Here is a 16,664-nt window from a genome sequence, read left to right on the forward strand (position 1 = left end):
TTTGTTAAAACAACTTTCATTTTCATTGTAGACGGATGGAATAGAGCTTTCGACAAGGACATTCCTAGGGAATTGGAGTAGGATGAAGTAGCTAGGAAGCTAACTCTTTAAAATTAGACATGATCAAAACCAGCTTTTGTTTTGTTGTAAAGATGAACAAAACCAGCTTAAATTGACCAAACAAAGAGATAGGGGCCGCAGCACATAACATCAGTTCATTAACAATTGGTCCAAAAGGTCTTGGGTCAATTTATACAACAACATCAATAGTGTTGCTACGTGGTACAAGAAATTAACGACTCTTGTTAAACACCAGGGATTTTCAAAATGTTTCCAATCGCATCTATTTTCTGCTGTAATCATAATTGAATCCAACTTTAGTTTCACATTCACGGCTAACAGATTGAGCACGATTTTGCATTTTTAGCAGAAAAGTCATAATCTAACAATTGAAGGATGACAAGAAAATCATCAAGCGGTCTAACTCTTGGAGCAATCTTAAAACCCAGTCCACATCCATACAAACTACTTAACAACTTATAAATTTTTTTTTATTGTGTTCTTAGGCTTGTAGAATTTTTTTTTAAAGGAAAAAATATATTTTTAAATTTTTAACAAACAAAATAAAAAATAGGAATATTGAAAATTAAAATTTTGAATTATTCATGTAAGTTACCTTTTGAATAATAAAATAAAAAAAATTAAAATGAAGAAATTCCATATTTTATTTTGTCAAAAATTTAGATAATTTTAATTTTTCTCCTTATTAGTGAATCATAAAATAGTTCTTATAAATTTTTTAAATTTACATTTTTTACTCGATATTTTTAAAAATTGCATATAATCTATAATTTTTCAAAATATTGCAAATTAGTCTCCAATTTTTTTAAAAATTGTCTCAATTTTTCCAAAATTTCATTTTTGGCTCAATTTTTTTTTTATTTTGTCCCAAATTTTTTGAAAAATATAAAAATGATCCAATTTTAGATTAATAAATTCCTTTATTAAAACAAAAAAATTTAAAAATGAAAAAAAAAATCAATTAAAAGATTTGAACCACCTAAAATTTTCAACTATCCATTCAAACACACTACAATAGAGTAGATATATGAATCTCTTCAATTATATATTACTTAACGTTTATTTTTTTAACCAACGTGCGAGTTTTGTTTATGTTTAATTTGAAAATCAATAATATACAAATAATTTTTTATTAACAAATTACTTAAAAAATATTATTTTTTTAAAGATTTTATCGTCGAAACTCACACATTAATTGCGGAGATGTAAAAGATTCTAGATTTCAACTTACACTCCAGCATATCAAATGTTATTAAAACTATTATATAAGTTGTATTTACAAGTTAATAATATTACTTTTTAAATACAAATTTAAACGTGAATAATTTTTATATATTCACTTTTTTGAAAAAAATAAATAGTTTTGTATTTGAGTAAAATTAAGTTTAAAAAACGCAGTGTATATCAAATTTGGTGGACAATAGTTTTTGCATTGAGAATAAAAGTGCGTGGTCCAAGTTCAAAAGATCAATGCACTGTGAATGGAAAATCAGATCATTGATCATCCTCTTACCATGTATGAATTGATCTATGAATTGTAAATTGATTCTAAATTCAAAGGAAGACAAGTATAATATTCCCACTCAATTTTCGTTAAGAAGAGAAGAGACTTGGACTCCAAAAGTCAAATGTCTAATTTGAGGGATAATCATCCCAATCTTTTAGATGGGCCCGTTAAGAAGATTGCAAGAGATTTCTTGTTTTTGTGTTTTGACCTCTAAGTGTTAGGCACAACACAAACAAAAAAGTTGAATTTGTATATACATATACCCAAAATTTCATTTTTTTTTAAAAATAATTCAAAAGAGACTTATTTCATTTCAACAGCAATAATAGGATCAATACAAGGAAGACTAACATAAAAATCATATGAGCTAACACTCTTGCAAGGTTATCTATGAATAAAACCCAACTTATAATTTGAATGGGAAGATAATAAATAACTTATGTTTGATTTCCAATTTCCTCATTGGACGCAGGATTCTACCACAGAAACTTGATTTTCTAAAACAAAAAGTGATGAAAAAGTTAGACTGGACTAAATATATAAAAGAAAAAAACTTAGGTGCATTTCATTAGTAATTTTCGTTCAATTTTTTATTTAAAATTTACCTTTTATGATTATAATAAAATTTAAAAAATTATAAATTTAGAGAAATTATGGTTGGTTAAATTAAGAAGCATACAAAAAATACTTATAGAAATCTACCTAAATTTTGTCCATATATAAAATACCTCCCAGTGTTTTCTTAATGTAGATTTAAAATAATTAGAATAGTGGCATTGTTGTGGGGCTAATTTCCTTCTAAGTAAAGAACATTTAATAAACCCATCCTTCCTAAATAATATTATTTTTTTAAATATAGTTTCATGTGATAATATATTAATTACTATTTTTAATAAGAATTTAATTTGTATGTTTTATCGATGTAAAAGAATTTACACATTAATCAGATCATATTTCACCACACATACTAGTTATAAATCATTTTAATTAAACCTTATTTTATTTGAGAATGATCACAATTCACACCATCCTAAAATATTTGCATGAGATATTCCGTTTTAATAATGTGTAGAACATAGAAATTCTGATCTGTATCATCTATAGCGGCACAGTACAATCTATTGCACAACAATTAGATTAAGAGAAAGAAAATAATTTAAATTTTTTCTCACTTAATCTAATAACTCGGGCGGATCATATAGTGCAGAAGATTGATACAAGTTGAAAGTCTCAAATGATAGTAAAATCCTTCTAAAAACATAATAAAAGATTATACCTTGAAGAACCATATAATGGGATATAGGTTCGCAAACAGATCAAAACAATGTTACAAAATGCTACAAATACTTGTTTGATCTTTCACAAAATGTGTCATCATAGTAAAACGAATTTAACAATTTTGTGTAAAGTGGAGAAATAAAATACACACAAGAAGATAATGCCTGATAGAATTAATAAATGCTGCAAGTTTTATAGCACTACTACTAGTCCATCTTACCAATGTTGTCCATATGATAGACAATCACATGATATTTACAAGCAATGACAATGACTTGAACCATCCAACAAAGGACACTAATTAATACGATTATAAGAAAATACTTTTCTTGACTTAATGTATGGAAGAGCTGCCACTAGGCCCCATTCACTAAGTCCTCATTTTCCAGCACAATATAGACCTATAATTCTTCCACAATTTTTTGTATAGTTTCTTCATGAAAGTTGCAAAGTGAAGGCATAGCCATGTTCAATACAAGGAAACCATGTTTCTTCCTTTCTCTTCAAATGCTTTTCTTTTCCATGCACTTCTATCCTTCCCTTGCAGCTCTAATAGCCATCTCATCAAACCAATCTCTCTCTGGTGACCAAACTTGTATCTCAAAAGGAGGAATCTTTGAATTGGGTTTCTTCAAACCAGGTAATTCCTCTAACTACTACATAGGTATATGGTACAAAAAGGTCTCTCAACAAACAATTGTTTGGGTAGCCAACAGAGACAACCCTGTCTCTGATAAAGACACTGCCACCTTAAAAATTTCAGCTGGTAATTTAGTTCTATTAAATGAGTCTTCAAAACAAGTTTGGTCAACAAACATGAGTTTTCCTATGTCAAGTTCTGTAGTAGCTATCCTCTTAGATACTGGAAATCTTGTTTTAAGAAATAGGCTTGAGGATAATGCATCAGATCCTCTATGGCAGAGTTTTGATCATCCAACTGATACATGGCTTCCTGGTGGCAAAATTAAGCTAGATAATAAAACAAAGAAGCCTCAGTATCTCACTTCATGGAAGAATAAGAAAGACCCTTCCACAGGTCTTTTCTCTTTAGAACTAGACCCAAAAGGAACAACTTCATATTTCATTCTTTGGAATAAGTCTGAAAAGTATTGGACAAGTGGACCTTGGAATGGTCATATTTTCAGTCTGGTTCCTGAGATGAGAGCAAATTATATCTACAATTTTTCCTTTGTGTCGAACGAGAAGGAGAGCTATTTCACATATTCTATGTATAACCCTTCCGTTATATCTCGGTTTGTGATGGATGTCTCGGGGCAGATTAAGCAGTTTTCATGGTTGGAAAGTATCCAAGAGTGGAACCTGTTTTGGTCGCAGCCAAGACAACAGTGTGAGGTTTATGCTTTCTGCGGTGCGTTTGGGAGCTGCACTGAGAACTCGATGCCTTATTGTAATTGTTTGAATGGTTTTGAGCCAAAGTCACAGTCTGATTGGGATCTGGGGGGTCACTCAGGTGGGTGTATGAGAAAAACAAAGTTGCAATGCCAGAGTTTCAATCCCTCTAATGGTGTCAAAGACAGGTTTCGTGTAATCTCCAACATGGAATTGCCTAAACATGCAAAATCCGTGAGATCAGAGAACACAGCAGAATGTGAATCAATATGCTTGAACAACTGCTCTTGTTCTGCTTATGCATATGATAGTAATGGTTGTTCTATCTGGATTGAAGACCTCCTGAATCTGCAACAATTATCTTCAGATGACAGTAATGGAAAAACTTTGTATCTAAAACTTGCAGCATCAGAATTTAGTGATGCTAAAAACAGTAATGGGGTGATCATCGGTGTTGCAGTAGGCGCGCTCGTCGGCATAGGCATTCTCTTATCCGTTCTTGTGTTTGTCATGATTAGGCGAAGAAAGAGAACAGTTGGAACAGGTAAGCCTGTGGAGGGCTCATTGGTGGCATTTGGGTACAGAGATATGCAAAATGCAACCAAGAATTTCACTGAGAAATTGGGAGGAGGAGGATTTGGTTCCGTTTTCAAAGGAACATTGGGTGATTCAAGTGTGGTGGGAGTGAAGAAATTGGAAAGTGTTAGCCAAGGAGAGAAGCAATTCAGAACAGAAGTGAGTACAATAGGGACAGTACAACACGTTAATCTCGTTCGCCTACGTGGATTCTGTTCAGAAGGTACTAAAAGGTTGCTGGTTTACGATTACATGCCAAACGGTTCATTGGATTTCCATTTGTTCCTGAAGAAGGATTTTTCTAAGGTGTTGGACTGGAAAATAAGATACCAAATTGCTCTTGGAATCTCAAGAGGATTAACTTACCTCCACGAGAAATGCCGAGACTGTATCATACACTGTGATGTTAAGCCCGAAAACATTCTCCTAGATGCTGAATTTTGTCCAAAAGTTGCAGACTTTGGTCTAGCTAAGCTTGTTGGACGAGAATTCAGCAGGGTCCTCACAACCATGAGAGGAACAAGAGGCTATCTTGCTCCAGAATGGATTTCAGGTGTGGCTATTACAGCGAAAGCCGATGTTTACAGTTATGGAATGATGCTTTTCGAGATTGTATCAGGTAGGAGGAACTCTGATCCATCAAAAGATGGAACAGTTACGTTCTTTCCTACCTTAGCTGCAAAAGTAGTTATTGAAGGTGGTAATGTGCTTACCCTATTGGACCCTAGGTTGGAGGGAAATGCTGACATCGATGAGGTTGTTCGAATTATAAAAGTGGCGTCTTGGTGTGTTCAAGACAATGAAAATCAAAGGCCAACAATGGGTCAGGTAGTTCAAATTCTTGAAGGGATATTGGATGTGAATTTGCCTCCTATTCCAAGATCCCTTCAAGTGTTTGTTGATGATAATCATGAGAAGTTGGTTTTCTACACTGATTCTAGCTCCACACAAAGTTCACAGGTAAAGAGCAATATCTCAACACCCTCTCAAGCTAAAAGCAACATCTCATCAGCTAGCTCCAATGTCTCAGTAGAAAATTTAAATTAGGCATAACAATAGAATTCTCCACTTCTCCACACTCAAACAAAAAAATGTGTGAGTAGTTCACTAGGCTATTTGAACAACAAAAAATGTCATCCTTTGATTTTCATAAATGTAATTGTAATATAGTATGGTTTGAATAATGAGATTCTCTTTCAAAGTTAGCATATTTGTATCTTTAATTAAAGTATGTTCTTTCATTGCATTTTCAATTGGTTAATTCAATTATTTGAGCCTTGAAATATGGTGTAACATCTTTTTTGTAAAGGAAAAAAACTGTGAACATGATGATTTGAAAAATAAGAGTTAAAACCAATAAGGTCAGAAATCGAATTAACCAATCACTTTACTCATAAGCTTGAAGAATACGAAATCTACCATTTGTTAATTAACTGATTAACTGAGAATCGAATAAAAGTTGAAATATAAGCAATCTATTATCTAGAAAACAGAGAAAATAAGTAATAATCAGCAAATATGAGAAAATGATAGAGAGAGATAAAATCTAGTGTGGTGGATGAACGTTACACGTGGAAGACGGTGACGACTCTCAATTATATAATTTACAACTATATTTTTAAAATTCATATGACTCAACTTTTAGGCCTCTATTGGATTGATGGAATATGGTAGAAGGAAGTGGAATAGAAAAGGTAATTAATAAGGTTTTATTTTTTTGAATTAAAATAAAAAGGAAATAGAGTTGGACATGATGAAGTTTATTATATTTTATTTCATTCTCTTTCTTTGCTTTTTTTTTCTTTCATTAAATAATTAAACAACGGAATAAATATTTAATTTATTTTAATTTACTTTTTTCTTTTATTTTATTACGTTGATTTTAAAATATCAAAATAGAGTTTTAACTACTAATAATAAGATATCTTAAAATCTCTGATAAAATATTAATATCAATAATTAATATTCGTTGTTGAAAAAAGTAAATGATAAAGTAGTACTTTATAAACCTATAATAGTTGTCACTTGAATGTGTACAAATATTGTGTTTAAACAAAAATTGTCTTTTTATTTTTTAAAATATGTATTTATTTTATTTTGATAAGATACTCCTTAAGTAAAACATTATTGTAGAGAAAAGATAAAATTTTAGTTAATAAAAATATATTTTTAAAAATAATAAATTTTTATATTTTTATTATTTTTAAAAATATAAAATAATTGTTCACTTCATAAATTTTTTTCCTTTCTTTACAACCTATAAATTAACACAAAATTTACCTTTGAAAATAGAAAATATTTTCACAAAATAAACAACCTCAATATTTTAACAATTCTCAATCACCAATCCACTAATTATATTTGAATATTTTTAGTGTTGTTAAATTATTTTGTAGTCAACTCTTCGTCCGAAATTAAGGCCACCATAAAAATCAATATTAGAGCAGAATGGTCACCTTTTTTTGGATAATGTGTTCTGCATTGGCATTGGATCAACCTAAAGCCCAACAGACCAATTCAGCCCAATAAAATATTTTATTTGGGCTATGTGGACCAATTTAAAGGAGTTATGATTAGGTTGATGTTGTCTCCCAAAACACAACAATCTTTTAGATTTTATATTTTGGTAGTTAAAATATGTACAAAAATATTATCGAGGCGTGATTGCATAAGTATTTTTTTTTTTGCACTAGTGACTTAAATTGGGGTCTGGATAAACAATTACTTTATGATAATCCATGGGTTTACTTTTATAGCCCAATCCATACCAAAATACAAGTCTATTAAAGCATATTAAATTTTAAAACATAAACTAAAATTGCTTTTAGGATAATTTAGTATTAATAAAAAAAATATGAATTTTTCTTACATTGACTAAAAACAAAAATTTATTGAATTAATTTTTATTTTAAAATTTGGTAGGGATTATAAATTTATTTAATCACATATTTTATTATATTTCAACATTATATCTTTAAATACTAGTTATTTAAACGTTTGGGAGCCTTCACTGATATATGATTAATTAAGTGATAGAGTTAATTAATTTTGTTTTGGTTCCAAGTTAATTAAATTTTTAGTTGGATAATCAATTATTTCATCCGTTCCAAAATAATATACCAGACACAATACACGTTGTGTCTTCTCACTAAATATCAACATAGATTATTTACTTATTTATCTTTTTTTTTTCTTTCCCTTTTAGTTTTACAATAATAATAAATTCATGTATAATTATTTTTGATAAGTGAGCATGATTTTATCAATTTTGTTTTGTTATGGATGGATTGAAATGAAACTATACTAATTAAGTTATTGATACATTAATATGTATGCTTCTATATATAATAATCATAGTTTTCACAATAACTATTTATGGTAGTATGTCTTCTAGTATCTGCTAATAATTATTATATTAGTTTCAACATGACAACTTATTAAGTGCTCATAAATCAAACTCAAATTTTGTCTACAACGACAAAACTTTACTTATAACTTCAAATTAATAGAGCTCAAATTTCCTAAAAATCATAAGATTAAGACCAAAAAATATTACTCAAGGATGCTCCCAAGTCTCAAAGTCCCCTACCTTATTTCCCCCGCCTTGAGTCCTTTTTTTTTAATTCTCACTCACTCTCACAACAAATTAGTTTGATCAAACAAACACTCCATAAACGACAACAACAAAGGCACTTACTTATAAGTGCTTGTTTGTCTAATTAGCGAAATAGACATCTTTGCAGGCCTTTTGATCGCTCCTACCTCAAAATTTTCTCCTCAAATACCAAGTGCCCCTCTTTATTTTCATCCTTATAATATAATTATCCCTTCATTTTCAACACTCACTAATATATATACACATTATTCCTTCCAAAACATTTTATCTTATTCATAAGAATTTTCATTCCGGGAACACTATGAAGAACGTCTCAAAGAACAAGTTCTTAACTTGTTTCCGTCCCGTCTTTGATTTCGAGGCACAAAATTCAGCTACCGAATCAAAATTTTCGGAACAAAACTGCTCAAAATCGAAACTCAATGAAGTTGCTTGTCAGCCTCCAAAACAAACACTTGCTAAGGTGATTAAAGCTGTGCTGTTTTAAACCATATTAGTTAGTCTTTTAAATCAACATTGATTTGCTATAAACAAAAATGTCTTAAAGAAATTCGATGCATTTCGTTTAAAATTTAGATCAAATATATTAAATTTATTTGATAAATTTTTGTTTATATTATATTTAATAGTAATACTGTTTTAGATCAATTAAGTTTATATTTGAAAAGAATACTTATTATCAATTTAATTATCATGCATACTGAATATTTAATTTTCATTATTTACACTTACAGAATACAAGAGCTCATAAGAAAAATCGTTATCAAAATTGTTTTGGATCAAAGCGAAGTTATTTCATACATACAAAAAGTTCATGTTCATCAACTTTTAACAGTACTAATATTGAAGAAATCAAGGCAATTGAATCTTCTTGGTCATGTTCATCATCTTCAAGCTCGCCAATATCTGAATCAAAGAGTTTGTCTTTATCCAAGTCTAGTGAAGGCCAATTAGAGAAGGAAAAAAAGTTCAAATGCATAGGATTATACATGGTGGTTCTCATATGCTTAGTAGTTACGGTTTTTTGGGGTAAAATTAATGTGATTATTTTGACATCAATGTCGTTTTGTTGTTTCTCTCTTTGCAACGCAAGCTCTCACTTGCTAAAAAGGGTTGCTAAGTTGTCCAACACAAAAAGCCATAGGGACCATATTGTAAAACTATATATTTAAATTGCAATTTGTAACCGCAATTGTAATATAAATGTTTTAGAGTTTTATGTAAAGACATCGCAACTACAATTTTGAAAAATGATTTTATGCGGCCACTTTTTTTTATATTTATGCCGTCAGTGACATTGGTGATTTTCTGATTTATATCGGACACTCTAAAAAAAACTTTAATTTTATTTTATAATTTAAAAAGTTGAACTTAAATTTAAATTATTTAATCAATTTAGAATAGAGATTGCTTTGGCAGGACAGGAAGGGACACAAGTTTCGTGTGTTGTTATCTTTTCTTGACATTTGGGAAATAGTTGAGATTGGAGGAAACCTGTGAAATCTGTTCATGTTAATTTTTCCTGCTCTTTCCTCTGTTTAGCACTGTTACTTTTATCTAAAATTGCAAGGTAGAGAAAGTGGGTATGAAATTTGATCACAAGGTGGTTGGTTGTTTCACAAATTTAATTTTTCACAAATCTTCACGTTAAATACTAATAGTCCAAAAACAGCTTTTTCAATAAAATATAAGTAAACACGTGTATTTAAAAAGTTTATTTATTTTATTTAAATTTAGACAAAATATATTATTTTGTTTACACGTAGTATTTTATTTTGTATGGAGTATTAATTTGACTCTTCAATTTCCTTTAGCAAGATAATCAATCAGGCAAGAAAATTAAAGCATGTGGTCATAAAATATAACATCATAAAGATGTTTAAAGCAAACTGAACATTACTTGCATGAGACGTAACGTAAGTACAATCAATTTCTTCACAAAGTTCGCGATCTATCTGTTTTCTAGTTCATTATTATGAAGAGTTTCTTATAGTTGTTGTGGCTAACTTTTGGCAAACATTTAATATGGAGTAGGCAACTGGTCTCAGATATATGAGGTGCTGCGGCTATAATCTTTTTAGAGTTTTGAATGTATTTTATTTTATTTTTTATTTTATTTAATCAATAAAAGTATTAACAAAAGAGATACCGAAAATTTATTTACAATTTTAATATATTTAAAAATTATAGTGATAATTAACATCTCACATATTTAAAAACTAAAATAGTTATTTGTTCTTTAAATATATTTATTTATTTATATTTATTTGCAAAACTAAATGAATAGACAATAAAGATTATTTATAGTATTTGAAAGTTGCAATGAAATTAATCATTGAATCTGAATTAAACATAATGATGTCTAATTAAAATAATTAATACTTTTTTAATATGTTTTTTTTTCTTTTCATAAATCAAGAATAGGCAATAAGTTTTCTTTTTTAAATAATATTTTAATGTATTTCATTTACAACCAATGAAAAATATAAATTAAGAAATGATAAAAATCACATAAATTAAATGTAAACGTCCTTATCAAGTGAAAAATATAAAGTGGTAAATGATTAAAGTCATGAAAATTAGTTATTAATACTGCCGTCTTTACTAAAGAGTGAGTTATACCATAAAAAATAGACAATAAGTTAATTATGTAAATTTAAAATTTTAATTTATTTGTAAATTAACTCTTTATATTATTAAATTAAAAAGTTTCCAATAATATCATAAGCTCTGATTTAGAGTGTCAATTCAATCCTATGAGACAAACAACAAAATAAAAACTTGAAAGAAACTTCGGTTTGATTCTAAAAGAAAGTGTAAGAAAAAAAAGTGGAATTTAAAATAAAATAAAAATAGTAGAAAGTGAGATGAATTTTTAATTGTTTAATTAAAAAAAATAAAAGGAATAAAAAATAAATTTTTTTCATCTCTCGTTTGATTGGGTTCAAAATGAGATAAAAAGAGAGAAGTATGAAAACAAAAATTACAACATCATTATATGATATACAATAAAAGGAAATGGTAATTTCTAGAAAAACAAAATAATATTTTGTTCTTTTGCATCCTTTCCACTTTAGTATCCATTTTCTTCTCCTTTTAAGAAGATTGTATTTTTACGCACAAACACTTTTTCTGTCATTTCCTGTTATTGTGTGGGACCAAACAATAGAAAAGTTTTTGAAATTTTTGCTTTCATTTCTTCTTTTCAAAATTTCCTTTCTTTTCTTATGTTCCAAACACGAAAATTGGATAACATTTTTTGGTAATCCATATTCCACCAAACATTTACCTTTAGCACAATCTATTATTGTGTAATACTATTTTTATTCAACTCTCCAAATCTATCTATTATCACTATAATAATCTTAACTACATCTCATATTAATTATATACACCCCTTACATCTTCATTATACCATTTTGACACAAATAGTTTAAAAATAAAATTCCAACATACTCAAAAACATCTTCTACATCCTCGTGTTATATGTGTATTAATTCGTGGAGAGCAATAGAATGAATATGCACATCAAGAAGATTGATATGTGTGACGGTTTGCGTCCAGAAATATAAAGAGTGCATTTTGGTTTGAATATGACGAGAGGAGAGAGAATCACTCAATTCATTGTAGAGAGAATGCAACTTAAAGGGCCATTTTTCCTCGTTGGTGTATTGTATTCGTAATATTTTCTCTCTAATTGAAATGTCCAGGTCATTCATAATTGGTGAGAAGGAAATAGATGTGCTGATTGATTTATTAACCTCAATTTATTTTTAGATTCTTTTGATTGTATTATCGTGGAAATCCGCTGCGATCTTAATAGACTTCTTTTTTATGATATTTTTGGGACATGTATACTGAACAATGTATGTTTAGTCGCTTAATTTTTTCGTTTCCTTTGGGCTAAATTTTGGTCTTGTATTGTACCAAAAATAATGAATCCATGAAAATAAATATCCCCATTAATTGTTATATTTTGATGAGCACATTGACTTGTATTTTAGTAAAATGACCTTGACTAGATTCATGTGCAGTTCCATTATCTTAGTGTCACACATTCGTATTCGATTCATAAATGTAGATATATTTTTAAAAATTTGGTGTGAACTTATTTCACATGTGTGTAACATTTGTGAAAAAACTAAATGCAAAAACAAAGGCAAAAGAAGAGGAAGACAATGGCAGCCGAGGAAGAGAGAGGAGAGGAATAGGAAGGGAAACTGAAAAAATCTCTGAAGAACTAGTCATGTGGTATTGGTTAAGATACCAAATAAATATTAAAAAGAGGTTAAGAGTTTGATCCATGCTACTGATAAATTAAAAACTAACATTTTCTTAAAAACAAATCATCGTAATGTGACATAGTTATCAGATAATTAGGACCCTTAACTATGTAGTCGTACTTCTAATTTTAAGTAGATGCGTAAAGAAAAATATTTGTCGGAAGAATTCATCCTTTATATGAATTTCTAAACTTCAAATGATTAGTTTTTAGTTTTGGATGGAGATATAACTATAATCAAAATGTAATGTGAGTGAATCAATATTTAAAAAACAATTAATGCATAGTTAAAAGGTATTTTAATTCTTAAAATTATAAAGATTGATCAATTTAGGCGTTTAAATTTGTGAAATACTATAATTTCAAAAGTTTTATGATTATTTTGCAAAATTTACAAAATTTCTATTATTTCAATAAATGAGATATTAAAACATTATTGTAAGTCTGATCGTGATAACGATAAATATCACATTTAAAAGAAACTTATACATATGTAAAAAGAAATAAATATAATATATGTATGACATAGAATAGAATTTACTTTGCACATGCACATATATAACTATGTATATTTATAAATTGTTTAGAAATAGAGTATCCTACAAATAGGGGTGGACCGGAATCTGAGTCCGCCCTAATTCCGATCAAACAGAAAGAAAAATCAAGTTTGTGGACAGCTCATAGAGGATACAGAGGAGTGGTAAGCTCTCTTCCTCTTCTTCTTCCTTTAAACTCTATCTGATTTTCAAACCTTTCTTATTGCGCCCATCACTTCCTTTAATCGTGTGATAACCATAATGACAAAAATCTTATTGAATTGAGATTATTCCATTTCATAGATAAACTACATTAGCTAAGAATCTAAATGAATTAGAATTAATTTTTGTTTTTCAGCATCTAATGTTTGCTCATTAGTCAACTCTAATTTTACCTGCAATCTGTCACAAACCACCCCTCTGTATCATACTAGTGAGTGCAACAAAGCTATTAGAAATACCTTTTTTTAATTGAATAAAACACCAACTTGGAAAGAGAGTCTACATTACCATATAGTGGAGCAAGAGTCACTATAGAAAGAGCTAATTCTCTTAGTTATCTACAAACACTTGATGGAGTCTTGGAATTGGTGGCAAGTTCACATCCAGGATCCCCTCAAGAATTTGAACTGCCTGACGCATGGTTGGCCTCTGAGTTTCATCATCTTGGACACACCAAGAAGCAACTTTTATCATTTCAGTAACCTCTTCAATGTCAGCATTTCCCTCTAACCTAGGGTCCAGAAGTGTAAGGACACTGCCACCTTCAATAACTACTTTTGCAGCCAACGTAGGAAAGAAAGTAACTTGCCCATCTGCAGATGGATCAGAGTTCCTCTTACCAGATACAACCTCAAAAAGCATCATTCCGTAGCTGTAAACATCAGCTTTGGATGTGATAGCAACTCTAGATAACCACTCTGGGGCAAGATAACCTTTTGTTCCTCTCATTGTTGTAAGGATCCTGTTAAAATCCCCTCCAATAAGCTTATTTAGGCCAAAGTCCGCAACTTTTGGACAAAAATCAGCATCCAGGAGAATGTTTTCTGGCTTTATATTACAGTGTATGTTACATTCTTCGCATTTCTCATGTATATAAATAAGTCCCCTTGCAATTCCAACAACAATTTGGTATCTCTTTTTCCAGTCCAACACCTCAGAATTATTGTTCTGGAACAAATGGAAATCCAAGGAACGATTTGGCATGTAATCATAAACCAGCAACCTTTTGGTACCTTCTGAGCAGAATCCACGGAGGCGAAGAAGATTAGCATGTTGCATTGTCCCTATTATACTCACTTTTGTTCTGAACTGCTTCTCTCCTTGCCTAACACCCTCCAACTTCTTCACTGCCACCATACTTGAATCAGTTAATGCTCCTTTGAAAACAGAACCAAAACCTCCTCCTCCCAATTTCTCAGAGAAATTCCTAGTCGCGTTTTCCAAATCTCTATACCCAAATTCTACCATAAAACCCTCCAAGAGCCTTCCTATTACAAGCATTCTCTTTCTTTGCCTAAGCATGACAAACCATAGAAGCGCCAAGAGTATCCCTATGCCAACAACCGCACCCACAACACCACCAATAATACCATGTTTACTAGCATCACGAAATTCTGATGCTGCAAGTTTGAGATACAAAGTTAGTCCACTCCTATCATCAGAAGACAACTGTTTCAGATTAATGAGGTCTCCAATCCAAATTGAACATCCATTGCTATTATATGCATAAGCTGTGCAGGAGCAGTTTTCTAAGCAGCTTAATTCACATTCAGCTGCATTTCCTGAACCAACAAATAGTGGATTTTTAGATAATGCCATATTGGGGATTGCAAGGAACATGTCCTTACCCCTATTAGAGGGATTGAAACCCTCACATTGCAAACTTTCTTTCCTGATACACCCACCTGAGAAATCCTCCAGATTCCAATCAGACTGTGACTTTGGCTCAAAACCACTCAAACAATTACAATAAGGCATCGAGTTCTCAGTGCAGCTCCCAAACGCACCGCAGAAAGCATAAACCTCACACTGTCTTCTTGGCTGCGACCAATACAAGACCCAGTCTTGGATACTTTCCAACCATGATAATTGCTTAATCTGCCCCGAGACATCCATAACAAACCGAGATAAAAGGGAAGGGTTATACAAGGAGTAAGTGAAATAGCTCTCATTTTCGTTCGACACAAATGAAAAATTGTAGATATAATTTGCTCTCATCTCAGGAACCAGACTGAATATATGACCATTCCAAGCTCCACTTGTCCAATACTGTTCAGACTTATTCCAAAGAATAAGATATGAAGCTGCTCCTTTTGGGTCTAGTTCCAAGGAGAAAAGACCCGTTGAAGGATCTTCCTTATTCTTCCATGAAGTAAGATATTGAGGCTGGTTTGTTATTTTGTCCAGCCTAACTTTTCCACCAGGAAGCCATGTATCAGTTGGATAATCAAAACTCTGCCATAGAAGATCTAATGCATCATCATCAGGCTTAGTTCCTAAAACAAGATTTCCAGATTCTAAGAGGATAGCTACCACAGAACCTGACTTAGGAGAACTCACGTTTGTTGACCATACTTGTTTTGAATACTTGTTTAATAGAACTAAATTACCAGCTGATATATTTAACGTGGCAGTGTTTTTATCTGAGACAGGGTTGTCTCTATTGGCTACCCAAACAATTGTTTGCTGGGTGATTTTTTTGTACCATATGCCTATGTAATAGTTAGAGGAATTACCGGTCTTGAAGAAACCCAGTTCAAAGATCCCCCCTTCAGAGACTAGAGTTTGATCACCAGAGAGAGATTGGTTTGCAGAGATGGTAGTTAGAGCTGCAACAGAAGTATAGGAGTGTAAAGAGAAGAGGATGTTGAGAAGAAAAAGCCAGGACCATGGCTTCCTTGTATTGAACATGGCTCTGTCTTCAATGTAGATACTATAGAAAATTTGATTGCAGTGAAACAGTCAAAAGAAGGATGAATGGAAGAAGAATCCAACTTTTTGCGTCAACTATTGTGCAGAGTTGTGAAGAGGCTAGATTTTTCTTTTTAAATAGAGAAATTCAAGATTTTTTAAAATTTCATTTAGATAAAGAATTTCAGGATACATGTAATCAAAATTTCATTTAGTTATATAGACAGAATTTCAGGATACATGTAATTCCAATTATGTTTACACATATATGAGAAATTACAGGACAATTGGAATATTTTTTTATGAATTCTTATTTAACAAAAACTATATCATGTAATTTAAAAAATTAATTAAATATCAGCAAAATAACATTCAAAATACTTTTAAATTTGTTATTACTAATAATAGTAAATGTGAATATTTTTTAAGAAAATATATAAAAATTAATATGAAATGATTTTTAAAGTACAAAAATTTACAAATAACTTGTTGATTTACAAAACAATTATTAATTTATTAGTTGAA

The 16,664-nt window shown here is 30.4% G+C and overlaps 2 protein-coding genes and 1 long non-coding RNA gene across 3 annotated transcripts; 2 read left to right on the forward strand and 1 right to left on the reverse strand.

Annotated features, from left to right (window-relative positions):
• The first annotated feature begins 3,228 nt into the window (after positions 1-3,228).
• On the forward strand, positions 3,229-5,997 carry LOC101514619 (G-type lectin S-receptor-like serine/threonine-protein kinase At2g19130). The gene has a single exon (XM_004487294.4). It carries the CDS (start codon positions 3,332-3,334, stop codon positions 5,837-5,839), a length of 2,508 nt encoding a protein of 835 aa, XP_004487351.1. The 5' UTR covers positions 3,229-3,331; the 3' UTR covers positions 5,840-5,997.
• A 2,524-nt stretch (positions 5,998-8,521) lies between these two features.
• LOC101514297 (uncharacterized) lies at positions 8,522-9,685 on the forward strand. Its single transcript, XR_012161720.1, has 2 exons — positions 8,522-8,871; positions 9,143-9,685. It is a non-coding gene; the product is annotated as an uncharacterized lncRNA (long non-coding RNA).
• Positions 9,686-13,184: 3,499 nt separating this feature from the next.
• On the reverse strand, positions 13,185-16,385 carry LOC101513963 (G-type lectin S-receptor-like serine/threonine-protein kinase At2g19130). Its single transcript, XM_004487292.4, has one exon. The coding sequence runs from the start codon at positions 16,137-16,139 to the stop codon at positions 13,779-13,781; it is 2,361 nt and encodes a 786-aa protein (XP_004487349.1). The 5' UTR covers positions 16,140-16,385; the 3' UTR covers positions 13,185-13,778.
• Between the last annotated feature and the right edge of the window lie 279 nt (positions 16,386-16,664).

The sequence above is a fragment of the Cicer arietinum genome, chromosome 1 (assembly GCF_000331145.2).
Source record: "Cicer arietinum cultivar CDC Frontier isolate Library 1 chromosome 1, Cicar.CDCFrontier_v2.0, whole genome shotgun sequence".
In the NCBI taxonomy this organism is placed as follows: Eukaryota; Viridiplantae; Streptophyta; class Magnoliopsida; order Fabales; family Fabaceae; genus Cicer; species Cicer arietinum.